This window comes from Pongo pygmaeus, chromosome 10, assembly GCF_028885625.2.
Source record: "Pongo pygmaeus isolate AG05252 chromosome 10, NHGRI_mPonPyg2-v2.0_pri, whole genome shotgun sequence".
In the NCBI taxonomy this organism is placed as follows: domain Eukaryota; kingdom Metazoa; phylum Chordata; class Mammalia; order Primates; family Hominidae; genus Pongo; species Pongo pygmaeus.
In genome coordinates, this window is record NC_072383.2 from 106,296,945 (window position 1) to 106,317,373 (window position 20,429).

Consider the following 20,429-nt stretch of genomic DNA (forward strand, 5'->3'; position numbering starts at 1 on the left):
ACAGTGCTGGTGGTTGCACAGCCTTGTAAATATACCAAAAAAACCACTAAATTGCACATTTAAAATGTATACATAAATTATATCTCATTATAACCCACACATACTTAGAAGAGGTTCCATTTGCCCCCTTAAGAAAAAAAATCAATAAGCTTATTTAGGCCACCTCTTACCTTCTGCTAAATTAGCCTTATATTCATTACATTCTTCGATTAAAACATTTTAAAATTCTAAATTTGAGACTTTAAAAGGTTAAAACTAGTCTCCCCATGGCCTGGATTTTGTGGCACTGAATGGTTCTGGGCTTCCTCCTATTTTTGGGGCTCCCGGTCAGTCTATTTGGAAGCTCCTCTTCTGCTGTATCTTGATATCTCTAGCCCTCTTCTCATTCCACACTCTTACTAGATGATTTCATTCCACTTCTACAGCCACAAATAACATCTTAATGTTGATGATTCTTAAATATTTCCAGACAGATCTCTCTCAGCTCCACACACAACTTTTCATTAGACATCTTTACTGGGTATCTTACAGACACTGAAATCAACATGTCTAAAACTTGACTCATCGCCACTCCTCCCAAAATAATAAAAATCAAAATCATATCCTCCTCTGCCTTTCACTACTACCCTACCTACTTAGTTTGTTTGCTTTTTTTTTTTTTTTTCTGAGACAGGGTTTCACTATGCTGCCCAGGCTGATCTTGAACTCCTGGTCTCAAATGATCTTTCTGCCTCAGCCTCCCAAAGTGCTGGGATTACAGGCGTGAGCCAACACACAGCCTTCTCTACTTACCTAGTTTCTATCTACCTAGTTTCAGAAGCCAGAAACCAGGGTTTTCTCCTTAATCCTTCCCTCCTCCAACTTTATCCAATCAATAAGCTCAACTGGGTTCTCTGCAAATGTCCTCCACTCTTCTGCATCCTAATTACCTCTACTCTAGATTGGAGAATCATCACCTTTCCCATAAATTATGATATCTTCCACACCTCCTTGCCTCTTAACAAATTTATTCTCACATTGCAGCAAAGCCCTACCCCAACCCTCACTCCCTAAAACTCTTGACCGGTCTTAAAAGAGCCTTTGTGTTCTGGCTCCTACTTCTCTCTCACCACATGACCCCTCTCTTCACCCTCATTTTATGCTTCAGCAATTCTGAAACACTCATGATTCTTTTGGTTCTAGGCACTTACAGGTGCCAGCTCCTGTCTTCCTCTCAACTGCCCACATCTTTCTTGTCCTTAAGGTCTGTGCTAACATGTATGTTACTTCCCTTGGTTAAATCTTACCCGACCCTTCCATGGCCTGGCTAGTTGCTCCCCTTCAGGCTACTTTAGTACCATGTACTTCACCCCATCTTCACACTTATTATTATACTGTATCGTAACAGTCTCCTATGCTTCCTACCAGACTGTAAGCTCCTTAAAGGTATGTACACATACCGTCTCTTGGTAGATCGTTCTATCCCTAGCATCTAGCAGAGGCTGCCACATAGTAATCACTAAAGAGCCCAGCATGATGGCTCACACCTGTAATCCTAGCACTCTGGGAGGCTGAGGCAGGAAGATTGCTTGAGTCGAGTTCAAGACCACCCAAGGCAACACAGTGAGACCCCCCCATCACTACAAAAAAATTTAAAAATTAGCCAGGTGTGGTGGTACACACTTGGGGTCCCAGTTGCTTGGGAGGCTAAAGTGGGAGGATCGCTTGAGCTCAGGAGGTTGAGGCTGCAGTGAGCCGTGATCACACCACTGCACCCTAGCCTGGGCGACAGAGAAACCCTATCAATAAATTAAGCACTCAACATGTTTCCTGCATGAATGAAACGTAGTGACACCAGTAAATCAACTGTTCTTATATTGTTTTTTGTTGTTGTTGCCCAATAAGAAAAACTTTTACACGCCCAAGAATAATAATTTATATGCACTCTGAGCAAAGAAAAAAAATGGATTTATATCCACCTACATTTTTCCATGGGGTTATAAAAGTGACCGAATAATTTTCACAAGGCATGTCACAAACAACTTTACTAGAATTTACCCCTATAACTCTCTATTTGTGAAACCTTGGGAAATACCTTATTACTGGGCTAAACTTACGTTTTTAAAAAAAATACTGTATTATCACCATGATTGTTTTTTAGAGACAGGGTCTCACTTTGTTGCCCAGGCTGGAGTACAGTACTATTCACAGGTGTGATCGTAGCATACTATAGCCTGAAACTCCTGGGCTCAAGCAACCCTTCTTCCTCAGCCTCCAGAATAGCTGGGACTATTCACAGGTGGGATCATAGCACACTATAGCCTGAAACTCCTGGACTCAAGCAACCTCCTGCCTCTGCCTGCAGAATAGCTGGGACTACAGGCACACACTACCACATGTGCTAAGCTTATCTGCAAAATACAAAAATGACTACTTCACATTTCATTTCTTCAGGATGCTCTAAGAACCAAATAAATGATATCATTTGGCTTACCTGAAGAAAAGGCACCACATTACTTCAAGTAAAAGGCTTACTTGAAGAAAAGACACACTTCAAGAAAAGGCACATTAATATAAAGGACAATACCAAGGCAAAGAAAAGTTCCAAGGTCTAGTTGCTTTCTATACTCCCTTAATGCCAAACTTTATGACTTAACTTGTTAGGGATGGTGGCCCTTTTTACAAATATTTCCAAAAAAGAAAGGCTAAGCACACTCACAAATTGTAAACAAGGTTGCCATGTTTTCCTTGTTTGAATTGGAGTCTTCCATTTGCAGTGAAGGTGGTACAAAAGAAAGACTGTCTGAAGATACATCTACATGACCTGTCCCCATAGCAACCTCCTGGGTGATGGAGGAGACAGCCACAGGTTCTAGGCTGAGGCCAACTTCATGGAGGGAAACAGATTCTAGGGAGGCAAGGTTGTGTGAGGTAGAGAGTGCCACGCTTACAGAGTTGGTGCTCATGGCCACAGTGTGAATGGAGTCACTGAGGGCACTGTCAGACATGCCATTGACCCGGCTTGCAATGTGGTCTGTCTCCATGACCACAGGGAGCTCCAAGCCATTCCCATGCATGGGTATCACACCACCATGTCCTACAGCGTCTGCTGCAAGGTTGTTGCTCACAGAATCCACAGACAGAGGTTCATGACTTCTGGAGCCATTTGGGATTTGGGAATGCTCGCCTGCAACACCATCCATTGTAAGCTCCTCTGCCATTCCATCTGTCGAAATTGGGCTGGTAACCCTAGAAACGTTCTCCATAGTGATTGCTGTGTCCAAGGCCACCTCATGGCCATCACTGGGATGAAGACTTTGGGCACCATGTGTGTTCACAGAGCGAGAGTCTATTGAAACAATGCCTGGTTCTAATCCAACATTTCCATTGGACTGATAGGGATCTAGTGCTGAAGGGTTATTGGTGATAGATAATGCTGTATTACCATCAACATTTATAGAGTTGGGGTGGATGTACTGAGGAGGTGGTCTGTCAGCTAAATAAGATAAAATGCCTGAGAAAAGGAAAAAATGAGATATCAGAGACTTTTAGTACATTATTAAAGAATTCCAAGCACTAGACACTATTTCCTTACAAATATAACTAAGTTCAAATAATCTCCTGCTTCTTTAATTTAATCGATACGCACTATTTTATAAATAGCAACACACATATACCATAATTGAGTTTTTCCTGTAAAACTCAAAAATCCTTAAAAAGTTAACTATGTTCCTTTGAAGCTAACTGGGAATCATAACGAAAACACTGCCTTTAATATACATATGGTTGCAATTCCTGAGTCCTAAGGCGTAAAATTTGCTCTACTAATTATTAAAAGGTAAAATGATTTAAAAACAGATCTTCCACGTGAAAAATAAAACTTAAATATAATTTAATATAATTAAACTATCATAACACAAACTATTTAATACAAGTCACAATTGTACCTGTTTTATTAAAACAAAAAAAATTAACACTTGTGCTTGGGAGGATGTGGTGAAATGATACTTACTAAACTGCCAGAGGGAATGTAAACTGCTAAAACTTCTGTGTGAAGTATATATATTAGGAGCCTCAAAAATGTTAATACCCTCTTGCACAAGAAATTCCACTTACGGTACTCTTCTCTAAATCCATTTTGTAAATATTATACATAAAGACGTTCATAAGAGCATTAGTTACAATGGTAATAAAAACTGGAAAAACCAAACTGTCCAACAATAAAGATAATAAACCATCAAATACCCATTCAGTAGAAAGTAATGCATCACTAAAAAGGATAATTATGAAAACCAGTAGCAGCAAAGGAAAATACCCATGTAACAGCAGAGAAAAAGATGAAGTGAAAAAAGTAAAGACAGACAATTGTATAGAAAGCATGGTCTTGGGTAGGGCACAGTGGCTCATGCTTGTAATCCTGGCACTTTGGGATGCTGACGTGGGCGGATGGTTTCAGCGCAGGAGTTCGAGACCAGTCTGGGCAACATGCCAAAACCCCGTCTCTTTTTTTTAAAAAAGTTATTTATAAAAAAGAAAGGAAATATGGTATGGTCTCAAGGCAGGCATGTGCCTGTATTCCTAGCTACTCAAGAGTCTGAGGTGAGAGGATCACTTGAGTCTAGGAGTTCCAGTCCAGCCTGGGCAACAAAGTTGAGACTCCATCTCCATTAAAAAAAAAAAAAAAGAAAAAAAAGAGAGAGAGCAAGAGAAAAAACCGTGGTCTTAATTATGAAAATTGGTAAAAACCTATATACCGAAAGAAATGGCAGGAAGTACACCAAAAAGATGGATGATGGGACTGAGTGGTTCCTTCCCTTACTTGCTAAATTTTCTGCAATAAGTACATAATACTCTTAGAATAAAAATTCAATGAACTTTATAAAACAATGACACTGTAACAAGACACTGTAGTGCTTGACTGAAATTATAGCTGCAGAATTATAAACACCAAAGGAAAGAGATACTGGAGGAAAAAAGAAGAAAAATTATGTGCAATTAAGAAATTCAGCTTAGTCAAACCATATTACTAATGTGTTATGTGCCACATTCTAAGAGGAAAAGTACATAAATATAAACAAAGATATTTTTCCTGACTAGAGATTAGTATCTAATAGTGACAAACAGAAAAAAGTGTTATTCATATCTTCAGGATAAAAGTTTAAAAGCTGGCGCCGTTCTTTTTTTCTAACATCTCAAGTAACTGTAACACTTACCAGGTAGAATGGTTCTGAAATAACTGCTCTCCAGGTGAGGGTAAGGTGGTGGAGGTAGGGTGTAGTTTCTTTCAGGTAACCCACACATCACCCCTCGATCCCCAATACCCATCGGTAACATTAAAGACAGAGCAGAAGGCAGAGAGCTCAGGGAGGGACCCAGATTTGGAATTGCCACTGGGAGGCCTACAAAACAAATTTTTTTTTCTCAGTTAAAAGAAAATAGGTAATTAAAAATTCTCACTACAACCACTAGCTAAAATGTTAGAAAGGTTTTTACATATGGGCAAAAATCTCACCTAGTAGCCCTTTTCATCCTTAGATAGATGATGTGCAAATATCCACAAATAGGCCTAAAGAAAGTAGTCTTAGTCCCAAAGATAGTTTTTAAGTTAGTTCTAAACTGGCAAGTTGATACTCCAATTGTCTGTATTGCGCTTAAATACAAAAATATTTAATTAATTAATTTATCGATTGATTTGAGATGGAGTCTTGCTTTGTTGCCCAGGCTGGAGTGCAGTGGTGTGATCTCAGCTCACCGCAATCTCAGCCTCCTGGGTTCAAGCAATTCTCCTACCTCAGCCTCCTGAGTAGCTGGGATTACAGGCACACACACCACCACACCCAGCTAATTTTTGTATTTTTGCTAGAGACAGGGTTTCACCATGTTGGCCAGGCTGGTCTCGAACTCCTGGCCTCAAGTGATCCGCCCACCTCAGCCTCCCAAAGTGCGGGGATTGCCACCATGCCCAGCCAAAATATTTAATTTAGAATTAAAAACTGAGTTTAAATACAAGAAAACAAATTATATAGAGAAAAAAACAATGGAAACATAAAATGTTCAAAGGAGTAGTCCCTAGGTAGTGACAGTATGAAATTTTTTTGGTATTTTTAAACTTTATTGTATTTACCATTTTATATGGTGAGACTATTTCATTTCTACTTGGAAAATAACGTAGTTTAGTTAGATGTAAAACTGTACATGTACACCTTCATACAATCTTTTGTATATATGCTACACTTAGTGATTAATAAAAGCTTTAAACGTGAGATTATATCTACTTTGAGTTATATGTACTTGCAAAGTGAAGTGACTTTTACTGTGCCTAAGTATCATAATAAATACCCACCAACTTGGTCAGTGCTGATTTGCATATTTTTGCCAGGGGCATTATTTGTTTTTTGAGACAAGGTTTTGCTATGTTGCCCAGGCTGGAGCGTAGTAGCGTGACCATGGCTCAGGCAGCCTCAGCTTTCCTGGCTCAAGTGGCCCTCCCTTCTCAGCCTCCTACGTAGCTCCTACGTAGCTGGGACTACGGGTGTGTGCTACCATGCCCAGTTAATTTTTTTTTTTCTTTGTAGAGATGGGGTCTCCTTATGTTACCTAGGCTGATCTTGAACTCCTGGGCTCAAGTGATCCTCCTGCCTTGGACTCTCGAAGTGCTGGGATTATAGGCGTGAGCCACTGTGCCTGGCAGGCAATATTTTTTAATAGGCTTTTCCACCTTAACAAGAGTGTCCACTAAAGGGAATGCCTACAAAACAATCAAATGGGTTAACCACTAATAATTTTTTAAAATTTCTTTTGTGAACACTTAAATAAATGTGAAGAGACCCTAGTTTTGATGAATCTTATTAACTGCTGCATTTTATTAATTAAGCAAGTAATTCTCTTTAGAGAACTATTTAAACAATATATAGATTTACTTACACTAACTCCTACTTTGACAAAGAAAGTCCAATACATTACAATGTCATTGATCCTAAAGAACTGACAGCTTATCATTGTAATAATCAATAGAATATTTATTCCATTTATATTCCATTTCAATAGAATAAGAAAATGAAGCTAGGAAGAGAAAAGGTTTTAAGTACAGTGATGGCTCGTGCGGTGGCTCACGCCTATAATCCCAGCACTTTGGGAGGCCGAAGAGGGCGGATCACCTGAGGGCAGGAGTTCGAGACCAGCCTGGCTAATATGGTGAAACCCAGTTTCTACTAAACATACAAAAAATTAGTTAAGCGTGTGGCGTGTGCCTGTAGTCTCAGCTACTCGGGATGCTGAGGCAGGAGAATTGCTTGAACCCGGGAGGCGGGCGGAGGTTGCAGTGAGCCGAGATCGTGCCATGGCACTCCACCTTGGTCAACAAGAGCGAAACTCCGTCTCAGAAAAAAAAAAAAAAAAAAAGAAAGAAAAAAAAGAAAATGAGCCAGGTGTAGGGCGCATGCCTATAATTCTAGCTACTCAGGAGGCTAAAGCAGGAGAATCACTTGAACCTGGGAGGCAGAGGTTGCAGTGAGCCGAGATCGTGCCACTGCACTCCAGCCTGGATGACAGAGTGAGACTCCGTTTCAAAAAAAAAAAAAGATAGGAAGAATGAATTTTTCCTATACTATTTTGCTGTGTATGGAGGCTCATGAGGCGTTCCATGTAAAAGCCCCAGGTAAAAGTATCACACTTCTTTCCACATTAATTCTAGACCTGGTACACTTGCAGTTATTGCCATTTAATTTCAAACCTGGTGGAATATAAAGCCCAATTCCCCATGCTCTCTGGGAATAGTTATTAGAGTAATTTTAACTGATTCTCTTCTATTAACCCAGGGACAGGGTACTAAAGTGTGAACCAGATGAATGGGCAACCCTAAATAAAATGCCAAGTTAATTACAGCTCTGGACAAAAAGCTACCAACTCAGAAGAGGACTATCAGAAAAAATTGCTACTACTATCCACTAGAATTCTAATCTCTACCTCTACAAAAACTTTATTTTCCATTACCTATCACATGTTGAACCACCATTCAGGCCTGCTTACCTTCTCCCTTCTACCCTAAAAGGGGCTCAGATCTCTTCTAGACTCCATTTAGAATTGATAACACAGTTAAGTGTTGAAATGCAGTAGGTCTCCCTTACCACTCACCTGGGGCAGGGATGGCACTGTGAGTGGGTGAGGCAGCCAATCCCAGATGACTTCCTGAGACTGGCAAGGCATTGCTCACAGAGGATGAAGTCAGCTGCTCCATCCCCACTGGGCTCAGGTTCATTTCATTCATCCTAGAAAAGAGCACACACAACTAGTTATGTAAAAATTTACTCCAATGACTCTGTATTAAGATACTGAAGAAACTGAAACAGTGGGGATGGGGAAATGGGACTTGGCCAACTATTACTTCACTTTTATGCTCAACAATTCTCTTAGATAGCTAGTGCCATATTCTTTCTACTGATAAGAAAACTGAGATTGAGACATTAAAAAACTCAATTCAATGTCACATAGCAGAAATAGGATTTGAATTCTGCCTTGTTCGAAACTCTAGGCACACCATCTAAAGCAAAGTTTGCAATCCTTAGAGCACAATGGCAATGACGGTTTGTTTTTCTTAAATCACTCAAGCTTCATCTTTTACAATATTTATTTTTCTCCAAATGGCTTATTATTTCAAACCAGCAGTGTTTTAGGCAGTGCATTTTAACCTACTCAAGTAAATTTTACTAATCATTTTTAATAGGAGTTAAAGATCCAGCTTATCGATGATGTGAAAAGCATCGTATTTTCCCCATTCAGCAACAGTTTACTAAGATTCTGTATCAGTATATTAATGTCCTAATATTAATGTCCTCCAAATATTGAGGGTCACTATGTAAGCTTTGCTACCACTTCATTTAAAATGACTTCAAATCCTCACACCAATACTGCAACGTAAGATAGATGAGGGAACCATGGCTCAAAGAGGCCATGTCATATGCCCCAAATCACATAGCTATTAAGTGAAAGATCACAGATCAAACTCAAAACACTGCCAAAAAGTTTTTCATTGCACCAAACTTTTTTTTAACTGCACCAAACTTTTTTTTAACTACAGACTATTTTTGGCAAGGTGAAGAACCTAGGAATCACCTTTTCTATGCAAACCATCTTGCACTGCCATTACAAATGTCTTTTGAATAAGAGTAATACTGATTTGAATAAAACAGCACTGAAGGCTGTTATCAAAAAGTATTAGTTCTTATATCAGAATTTAGAGACTGCCATACTATAAACATTATAGAACCACTAGGCTAGCCAACAGGTTATCCAAAAGGGGCTCTCTAATGACCTTCAGTCCTTACACTGGGCTTCATAATAATGAATTTTTCTCTGCGTGTGGGAGGGGCTGAAGCAGAGGAATCAAATGAGGTTACATATTCCTTAGCAGTGAAATCAAATCCAAATAGGTTTTTAATTCTGAAAAATGGCAACGCCATTTTATCAGTCAACCTGAAAATACTAATAGCTAAAATTTATGGCTCCCTTACCATGTGCTATGTATTGGGCTAAGTGATTTATATGTAACTATCTCTCTTAATCTTCTTTTTTTTTTTGCTTTTGTTTTTGAGACAGGGTCTTGCTCAGTAGCTGCAAGCTGGAGTGCAGTGGCGTGATCACAGCTGACTGCAGCCTCTACCTCCTAGGCTCATGAGATCTTCCCACCTCAGCGCCCCAAACAGCTGAGACCACAGGCATGTGCCACCATGCCTGACTAATTTGTTTTATTTTGCAGAGATGGGGTCCCCTATGTTGCCCAGGCTGGAGGTAGGTATTATTCTTAATCCCACTTTAAAGATGAGGAATTGAATCCCACGTAAGATTCAGTGATGCTAGGAAACTTAACCCAGAATCACATAATCAGTAAGGAGAGTTGGGATTTAAATTCAGATCTAATTTAAGAAATCAAAGCTCTTAACTATAGTAAGAAAAAGACAATTACAATAAAAGAACTATATTGCCTTTTACACAGTTGCAATACATTAGGGCCTATCTACTTATATTGTGGCGCATATTTAAAGTTCCACATAGACCTGTTTCTTGCATTATTAGGTTTCACCCTTATCCCTGGCCATGTATCCCATAAAACTAAGCTCTAAGACATCAATAAAATGTAAAAGGCCAACCTAGTACCTTGTATATAACAGACATCCTCAATTTTTTTTTTTTATCAGATGGAGCTATGCAAACTCATCACCCTTACCAGAAAGACAGCTAGAAGCACCTGGCAAATGAGGTACACCTTATGAAGAACAGCATGCTAATAACAGTTTTTATTATGCTATAAAATAAAGCAGCCCAGGTGTGGTGATTTACACCTGTAATCCCACACTTTGGGAGGCCAAGGCAGAAGGATTGCTTGAGCCCAGGAGTTGGAGACGTCCCTAGGCAACACAGTGAGACTCCTGTCTCTACTAAACATTTTTTTTTAACTTAGCCAGGCATGGTGGTTCCTGCTTGTGGTTCCAACTACACGGGAGGCTGAAGTGGGGAGGTCGGGGCTACAGTGAGCTCTGCCTGCACCTCTACACTCCAGCTGGGGTGACAGAGTGAGACTGTGTCTTAAAAACAAAAAAAAGCAAAAAATCCCTGTAGCCTAAAGAAAACGTATCTACCTTAATTTTGAAAGTTGCTGGGCTTCAGTTGGTTTAAAACAGACTTTTCCCTAATTCTTTATAGCTACAACCATAATTAAAACACTACAATCACTACAGCCGTTAACAGCCTACTTAACAAATTGGTTACAATATTTTTTTAAAGTACAACTACAAGTCTGCACCTTCAATTCTCATACTGAAAATTCCTGAATATTTATTTAATCTCGATAAAAATCAGCATGGTGTTTCTAGGTTGACTCCTAGGCCTTCTCAAACCAGTTCAAACCAGAGTTTAATGCGAGAGGCTCAGCAGATTTCTGCTTTGTTGTGAGTCACTAAAACGTGATGACCTCAGCAGCCATAAACCAAAGGTAATGAGTATCCCACAGAGAGAAGGCAGATGAAGGGAATGTACAGTATGATCCTCATAAGACTTTCTCATTCTAAAATGCAATTCTATTCTCATTTTCTTTCTCCTATGAGATTCTAAGAAGCAATCCCGGAAGAAGGCAAGAATCAAGATACTAAGCTCTATCTACCCTACTCATTTAGGGTAAAATAATTTCCTACACAGATCTACAGTTTATGTGTGTGTTTCTAACTGACCTATGCAACCATCTGCCAGTTGCTGATTTTACACCTTTTTCTTCGCATAAAATATAAGAAACTAACTGAAATGCAGCCACTTTGAAAAATGCAGTGGGGCTTCAATAATTTCAATGAATTTGTGCCTTATCCTCCTCATTCTAAACATACGGCCTTTTGAAAGGGCCTTGAAAAAACAGCCAAATACAACAATTTCTGTGGCCTGCTTCTGTACTTAAAAGTGGTTTAAACATCAGCATGAAGCTTGCAGAATTAACTTAATTCCCTCACTCTATCGTCCCTGCCGTACCAGCAAAACTCAAAGTGAAGCATAATAAGATAACAATACACGTTGGAATTCGGAAAGATATATTAAACGCTCAAATAACTGAAAGACACAGGAAAAAGGTGTCAACAAGCCAACAATAAATGTGTCGCTACTGGGAACAACTTTCCACATGTGGAGTAAATTAGGATGCATGAGATTACATTCCACCCAACACTAGTTTCTGGATTTCTTGTTTCCTTTGCAAATCACACCTGTAACCTTCTCAATGGCACCAAAAACAACGGCACTGACCCTGGACACTCACTCGCCAGATAGTTTCCAACGATGTCACCAGTGCTGAAGCCCACCTCCCTACTCACCTGTGATGCATCAGCTTGGGGCCAAATGTCAGAGAAAGGAGCGCTCAGGTGGTGGGGAACAGGCATCAGGGTTTGCGTTCCAGGGTCACGTGCTACCGCATCTTGCTCACAACCGCTGCACCGACGCGGCCACTCGTCCCCGGGGTCGCCCGGGGCCGCCCAACTTCCCCCGAGGGCCGGTGGCCGTGCACCCCGCCACGGGTTGGGGCATCTCGGGGAACACCTGGGGCCTTCCGTACAGAAGCTTCGGGAGGGGGCCTGCCCAACCTGGGGGAGTGGGGACAAGAGCGGTCACCAAAACCACAACGAGGTCGCAGCCCCCACCTTCTAGCTACCCGAAAGCCCCAGGAGCTGCCGACACCGCCACCCATGGGCTGTGGATTAGCCCGCCCGGGGCCCGCAGGCCGGGCCGCCGCCCCCAGCCCCGCTCCGGCCCGGCCCGGCCCGCGCGCAGCCCACCTGCCAGCTGCGCTGGGGGCGCACGCGCCTGCCCCACTGCTTTGTTCCTCATTCGGGCAGAGTTCGCCTCGGGGCCCTGCCCGTCCGCTCGGCCCCCTCACCCCGGGGGCCCCTGCCCTAACGTTCCCCGCCCCACCCGGCCCGTCTCGGCCCTTCCCGGCCCCGCGGCCTCCTCTGGGCCGCACCCTCCACGGCGCGTTTCCGGCTCCTCAGCCACTCTCAGCGCCCGCCGCTCCGCCCCCCGTGCGTGCGCCCTCCCCGCCGCGGCCCGCAAGCGGCGCCCGCGCACCGCCTCTCCTTTCTCCCAGCCCAGGCCCCTCCGCGCGTGCGCATGGCAGAGGCACTGGCCGCGAGAGGCTCGGCCGGGAGCTCCGCGTCTCCATCCGGTCGGGTAGAATCGAGCGCCGAGCGATCGACCCATGGTTGCTAGGCGACTAGGGCTGCTGTTCCTGCAGGGAGTGAGTTTTGAATCCCCTAAATCCCGCAGACTCAGATTTCAGTCTTCATGACATTCCCCTACTAGAGAAGCATGGGTCCACACAAAGCCCCCAAAATTCGAAGTATGGGATTTGGCCCCGAGAGTTGCCTCTGCTGCCCAGGAGGAATTAGGATTCTATCCTGAATATTTTCGGCCGTCTGCTACACCTGAAGGCTGCCCAGTTTCCCTGCTTCCCGTCGTAAATGCTGGGGTTTGGGATTTTAAACAAATTTCCTTCCCCTTTTCTCTGCCCTCAGTTCTCTACTGCGCGCCAGGCACTGTGCCTAACGCTAGGAGTACCGAGATGGCTTTAAAGGAAGATGGTCCCAAGCTCCTGAGCAGTAGACGTTGAAATTACACCACACTGCCTGGTGTCTCCCTTACACCAGCAGAACGGCAGACCCAGGAATTCTTCCTGTCATTCACAAAGCATCTGTTGAATTACATCTCAAACCTAGGGATACAGAGCAAGGCACAAGCCCTGACCTTCACCTGCCTGCAGTCTAGTGGGAACTGATGAATTTTGAAAATTCAATCTAATGTGAAAGGGTAGAGGCACATGCAACGTTTTGGACGAGAGCTGGGAGGAGTGTCAACTCCCATAATGTTTCCCTTCCTTTACTTCTCTTGGGGGGAAAGCACATTCCAGATGAAGAAACTTCACTGAACATTGGCAGGCAGGTCACATTGGTTTTGCTCTCTGTTGACAACAAATAGAAATCTAAATCAAGAAGGTCATCATCTCAACTGAGAGAGTGTTCTCTGAAATGCCACTTCAAATCTGGAGCCTAGAGAATGATGATGTATCTTATTACCAGCCGAATGCTTTCACTAGGTTTGGGTTTGGATGTCTATTCGCTTGGAACAATTTTATTTAGTTGAGAGATGAACATAAAAATCAGGTCACATAAATGTAAGAGCTAAAACCATAATACTTACAGAAGAAAATAAAGGCAAAAATCTTTGTGACCTTGATAGGACGAAAAAAATCACAAACTATTAAAAAATTGGAGCAAGTGCAGTGGCTCTCACCTCAGCACTTTGGGAAGCTGAGGTAGGAGAATCGCTTGAGCCCAGGAGTTTGAGACCATCCTGGGCAACAAAGTGAGACCCTGTCTCTACAAAAAATAAAAAAAATTAGCTGGGCATGGTGGTATGCACGTGTAGCCCCAGCTACTTGGGAGGCTGAGACAGGAGGATAGCTTGTGCCCAGGAGTATGAGGTTGCAATGAGCTAAGATTGTGTCACTGCACTCCAGCTCAGGTGACAGAGAGAGACCCTATCTCAAAAAAAAATGACAAATAGAACTTCATCAAAATTAAAACGGTTGATCTTGAAAAGATACTGTCAACAAAATGAGTCAAGTGAGAGACTGGGCGAAAATATTTTCAAAACAAATATCTGACAAAGGATTTGTATCTTGACTATATAAAGAACCTTTTAAACACAGTAATAGGAAGACAATCAAATTTAAAAACTTAGGCAAAAATTTCAACAGCCATTTCACCAAAGAAGCTATATGGATGGCGATTAAGCACACAAAAAGATGTGCAGCATCATTAGGTATCAAAGAAATGCAAATCAAAGCACAATGAAGTGATATTACACACTTACTAGAATGGCTAAAATTAAAAAGACCAACTATAATAAGTGTTGGCGCAGATATGGAGCAACTGGCACCCTCACATTTTGTTGGTGGGAATGCAAAAAAATGCCACAGCCATTTTAGAATTTCTTTTTTCTTTCTCTTTTTTGTTTTAGACAGAGTCTCACTGTCACCCAGGCTGGAGTGCTGTGCTGCGGTCTCAGCTCACTGCAGCCTCTGCCTGCTGGGTTCAAGTGATGATTCTCCTGCCTCAGCTTCCCCAGTAGCTGGGATTACAGGTGCTCACCAGCATGCCTGGCGAATTTTTGTATTTTTAATAGAGATGGGGTTTCACCGTGTTGGCCAAGCTGGTTGCAAACTCCTGACCTCAAGTGATCCACCTGCCTTAGCCTCCCAAAGTGCTGGGATTACAGGCATGAGCCACCATGCCTGGCCAGCAATTTCTTATACCTCGTATAGCATACAATTCTCCACACTCTTTAGGCATTTACCAAAGAAAAACAAAAACATATGTACAAAGACTTGTATGCCAATGTCCATAGCTGCTTTATCTGTCATAGGCCAGAACAGGAAATGACCCAAATGTCCATCAACTGGTAAATGAATAATGATAGTGTACAGTATCTATACAGTGGAATTCTCAGAAATAAAAAGAAACAAGCTGTTGATACATGGATGGATCTCAAAGCCATATTATGCTAAGTGAAAGAAACCAGACACAATAGACTACATATTATGAGTCCAGGTATAAGAAATTCTAGAAAAGGCAAAACTGTAGTAATAGAAAGCAGAGAAGTGATTGTCAGAAGTTGGGAATGGGTTGGGGGATAAGATTGTCTACAGTGGGGGCATAAGAGAACTTTTAGGAGTGATGAAAATGGTCTTGATTGTGGTAGAGGTTACACAACGGTATACATCTGTCCAAATTAATCAAATAGTAAACTTGACATTGGTGAATTTTATTGTATGTAAAAATACCTCAAAAATTCAATTAAAAAATTATGTCAAGATTAACAAAAATTGAAGTGTTCTGACTCTACTCCCCAGACTAGGCCCACTGTATGCTCTCTCATAGTACCTATCTTTATTGTAATTAATTGTTTAATTTTCTATTTTGCCAAATAGATTTTAAATTTTGGGGAGAAGATTCATGTCTGTCTTATTTAATGCTATACAACATAGCACTATACCTGGCATATATTATATGTTCAATGAATTTCTGATGCCTGAGGGAAAGTCAAACTGGTATAATTTGAAGCCACACATATTGACTCATATATCTATTTACTTGGAGATGTACAGCAAATGGTTGCTCAAAGATTGCCTTAACTGCTGATTCAGGGTGACTTACCCCTTTAAGGAGACTCCACGGTGCTGTTAAGACAATAAAGACAATGGAAAGGCCAGACACAGTGGCTCACACTGGTAATCCTAGCACTTTGGGAAGCCAAGGCTGGTGAATTGCTTGAGTCCAGGAGTTCAAAATCAGCCTGAGCAACATGGTGAAACCTTGTCTTTACAAAAATCAGCCCGGTGTGATGGTACATGCCTGTGGTCCCAGCTACTTGGGAGTCTGAGGTAGGAGGATCCTTTGAGCCTGGGAGGTTGATGCTACAGTGAGCTGTGATCAGGCCGCAGCCACTGCACTCTGGCCTGGGCGACAGGGCAAGACACTGCCTCAAACAACAACAACAACAAAAATGGGAGAAACTGGCCAATCACACAAGTAGAAATGAAGAGCATCGGCGTGGCAGAACAATGAGGATACGTCCTGAGGAATGCAACCTTAGGTGATTCTGTGATTGTGCAAACATCATAGAGTGCCCTTACGCATACCTAGATGGTCTAGCCTACTACACCCCTAGGCTAAATGGTATGGCCTATGGCTCCTAGGCTACAAACCTGCACAGCATGTTACTGTACTGAATACTCCAGACAATTGTAACATCATGGTATTTGTGTATCTAAACATAGAAAAAGTACAGTAAAAATACAGATAAAAGATTAAAAAATGGTATGCCTGTATGGGGCAGCTTCATTATAATCTTATGGGATCACTCTTGTATATCCAGTCTGTCGTTGACCAAAACATCATTGTATGGCACAGGACTGTATTAGTATGACTGTGAAACAATGATGGAGAGTATAGTTAAGGATAGACCTTAGAGATAATATCAATGAAGACAACCAGATAACAACCACTAAGATTTTTCCTGGACATCAGGCATAGACACAAAGAGCAAATTACCTTTAAACATTATTTCCTAGCACTAAAGACAAGAATAGTAATGGGTAAACTTGGCCCCAGATTTAGCTGATCAGGATATCTTACTTTTAACTGACCCTAATTAAAGTTTCAAATCTTGCTTCCTATTCCTTACGGTAAGGAGGATCTGGAAATAAAGACCTTTTATGTGGGTAAACCTGTTCTTTGGCATTCTTGGGATTCCTGCCCATAAGTTTGATAAAGTTATAATGTATAATGTAAGAACTGACCTCCTTCTTTATTTAATATTTGCAGAGAGGCACAGAGTTTATTCTACAAATGTTTGTTGAGTGTCTACTATGTGCCAGGCATTGCTCTAGGAACTGGGAGTATATAGTAAGCAAGACAGGCAAAACATACCAGTTCCTCTGGAGCTTATGTTATAATGGAAGAAGATAGATAATAAAGAAATAAATAATTAAAATACACAATATTCCAGATAGCAATAAATAACGTAAAAAAAAAGAATGGCTGGAAAAATGGACAGAAAATGCCCGGGGATGGGCCTGCAATTTTAATAGGGTAGACAGAGAAGTCATCACTCAAAAGGTGACATTTGAACCAAAGGAGAGGAGAGAGTGATCCATGCAGACATCTAGAGGAAGACTATCTCAATCAGAAAGAAGGTCAAGAGCCAAGGCCCTGAGGCAGGACACTGCCTGGCAGATTTGAGAAATTGCAAGGACACCAGTGACTCTAGAACTGTATTGCCTGGTGTGGTAGCTGCTACCCACCTGTGGCTATGGAGCCCCTGACATGGGCCTAGTTTACATTGTGCAATTATTTTACAGTGGGAAGTAAAATACAGAGATTTTGTCAATAGCCCCAATTCTTCACTCCTTTCGGTAGCCAGCCTTTTTTCTCTTGGGAAGAAGTGGAGTCTATTTTTCTCCTCCTTGATTCTGAGTTTGCCATGTGGGACATATGCTTGAACTGAGCCGAGGTCAGGCCAAATCACTGATCCTCAGGCTCAAGAGCTAAATAAGTGCTTAGTGTTTTATTGACGGCCATTCTGAGGAGGCTGCCCCCCTTATCTTGGCTACCTCTGAGTCTCTGCTCTGATCTTAGGAAACTGGTACATGGGTATAGAGGATTAAGCACTGGTACTTAGAACAATATTTCTCTTAGATTAATGTCCCAAGTACTTTTTCAACTCCTCTAAAAGCTGTAGAATTACTTGTTTTCTAAATGCAGTGTATGTGGCAGTAGAACTGGGGTGATCTTGTGTGTTCTGTTAACTCTTATGATTTTTTTTTTTTTTTTTTTTTTTTTTTTTGAGACAGAGTCTTGCTCTGTCGCCCAGGCTGGAGTACAGATGGTGTGATCTCGGGTCACTGCAACCTCTGCCTCCTAGGCTCAAGCAGTCTTCCCACCTCAGCCTCCCGAGTAGCTGGGATTACAGGCATGCACCACCACACCCAGCTAATTTTTGTATGTTTTGTGGAGATGGGGTTTTACCATGTTGCCCAGGCTGGTCTTGAGTGATCCTTCTGCCTTGGCCTCCCAGAGTGCTGGGATTACAGGCATGAACCACCATACCCAGCCAAGTCTTAGGACTTTAAAGGGTGAACACATATGGTTTCAAACTAATTCAGTTTCTCAGATCTGAAGGAACTGTGCTAATTTCTGTGAGGGTCACACAGAATGAATGAATCTACACTCTACTCAGTCTTTGGAACAACACCCCTCTAACTAGACTGAGCAGAATAAGAAATCAAAGAGTGAGCAGAAAAAACCACAACATCATCAACACCACAACACAGAGGACTTCTGTGACAAAATGTGGGGTGGTTTTCCCCACACACCAAGCAAGCAATCAGTTCTGCAACACACACCAACTGGGCGCCCTCCAATTTAATTCCAACACTATCTACCTGGAGATAGCATCAGATCCCACAGGTTGAGGGCTCAGTCCCATCAGACTTCCCCCCGACCCTTCCTCATCAGACACCGGTCACAAGTCCAGGCCTATGGAACTTCTGACCAATCGGCTTCAAATTGGGGTTTCCATGACACCCTCTTTGGGTCCCATTAATTTGCTAGAGTGGCTTACATAACTCAAGGAGACACTTAACTTACATTTACTGGTTTATTACAAAGGATATTACAAAGGATACAGATGAAGAGATGCACAGAGCATGGCACAGGGAAGGGGTGCAGAGCTTCCATGCCCTCCCTGGGCGTGCTACCCTCCAGGAACCCCCAGGAGTTCAGCCATCCAGAAACTCTCCAAATCCTGTCCTCTTGGGCCTTTAACGGAGACATTATTGGATAGGCATGACTGACTACTATGTAGAAATGTAATTGGCCCGAAAAGCATGTGATTGAATACTAATAAACTCAGTGGGGAAGCCCAGCAAGGCCTGTCTGTTCACATTCTTCCTAGTCTCTTCCATGCAGCATTCCTTCCTCCAGTGGATGGGGCAGGACTGCTGAATTGAGGGTCTCATGACCCACAATTACAAAGGTGGTGGAAGAGAAGAGTTCTCTGTGGGCTGGTGAAAGAAGCGCAGGGGAAGTTCAGAGAGAGAGAGATTCTGTTTTCTGAGGCCTGCTTCTGAGTGCCCTAACATTATAACAAAAGACTGTAACAAGAGCTAAGGGAGTTATAAGCCAGGAACTGTGGACAAAACCCAATATATATCATAATATCACAGAGGGGAAATGATTCGTAGGAGTTTAGCCAAAGAAATTTTAACATTGATATGTCTGAATTTTAACCTAAAAGGATAAGGTTATTTAAGCTTTGGGTTTTAATTTATGCCTAGCAATTTGATAATGAGGATTTTTTTTTAATTTGGAGGATTATTCTGTGGGTAATTTATTTGACTTCATAACCTCAGGCCAGCTATACTGGAATGGCCTTCATTAGAAATAGCAAATAAAATAAGGAGTGAGTTTTTGGCCTGGGGTCCACCACATTTTGGGGTTAATTTAACTGATGTACTGTTCTGATTCATTTTAGAAGTTTAAGGGGCAAAAACTAAACTGCCTATCTGTGAGTCTAAGATGATAAACAAAGGAGCAGTAGTTGCCATTGAAGGAAGCTGGAAACTCAAGAGAAAAAGACAAGGTCTTTGTTAATGGCCTCCTAAAATTCCAACAACAATGATAAAAGAAATGAAAAAGTAACTGAAAATTTACCTCCAAAGAAGGTCCATAGCCGGGCACAGTGGCTCACACCTGTCATCCCAACACTTGGGAGGCTGTGGCAGGTGGATCACCTGAGCTCAGGAGTTCGAGACTAACCTGAGCAACATGTTGAAACCTCATCTCTACAAAAAATATAAAAATTAGTCGGGTGTGGTGGTACATGGCTGTGGTCCCAGCTACTCAGGAGGCTGATTGATTAAGCCCAGGAGGTTGGGGCTTCAGTGAGCCAGGATCATGCCACTGCACCCCAGCCTGGGTCACTGGCTGAGACTCTGTCTCAGAACAACAACAAAAAGTCCATATGCCATATGTTTTTTCTTTCAGCAACTCTCCAAGGAACAGATAATTTTCATCTTTTACAAATGGTTCCAACACCTAGAAACAGATGGAAACCCGCTCAACTTATTTTTAAGAGTTTGAAATAATGCTGATACCAAAAAAGGAGAGCACAAGAAAATAAAACTATGAGCCAATATAACTTGGGACTATAAGAAAAAAAATTCTAAATAAAATATTAACAAATTGAATCCAGCAGTGTATAAAAGAATTACGACTTCATAGGATTTTATTCTAAGAATGCAAGGTGGCTCAATGTTAGAAAATCTATTATAGCAATTCATTACAATAACAAATAAAAAA

General features: G+C 41.8%; 1 protein-coding gene across 5 annotated transcripts in view; it reads right to left on the reverse strand.

The window, feature by feature from the left end:
- The window catches only part of PRDM4 (PR/SET domain 4), a 61,461-nt gene extending 48,868 nt beyond the window's left edge, over window positions 1-12,593 (reverse strand). For 2 of the 5 annotated variants that reach the window (XR_010122696.1, XM_063646680.1), the window contains exons 1-5: window positions 12,288-12,453; window positions 11,829-12,095; window positions 8,113-8,246; window positions 5,193-5,378; window positions 2,699-3,493 (exon numbers count right to left, since the gene is read on the reverse strand). Coding sequence is in view for 4 of the 5 variants with exons in the window: in XM_063646680.1 (XP_063502750.1) it covers window positions 2,699-3,493; window positions 5,193-5,378; window positions 8,113-8,246; window positions 11,829-11,839 (1,126 nt within the window). In the remaining variant the exon portion in view is untranslated. Of the gene's footprint in view, window positions 1-2,698; window positions 3,494-5,192; window positions 5,379-8,112; window positions 8,247-11,828; window positions 12,096-12,287 lie in introns of all 5 variants that reach the window. The other 3 variants (XM_054442684.2, XM_054442682.2, XM_054442683.2) reach the window with 3 other exon arrangements.
- Between the last annotated feature and the right edge of the window lie 7,836 nt (window positions 12,594-20,429).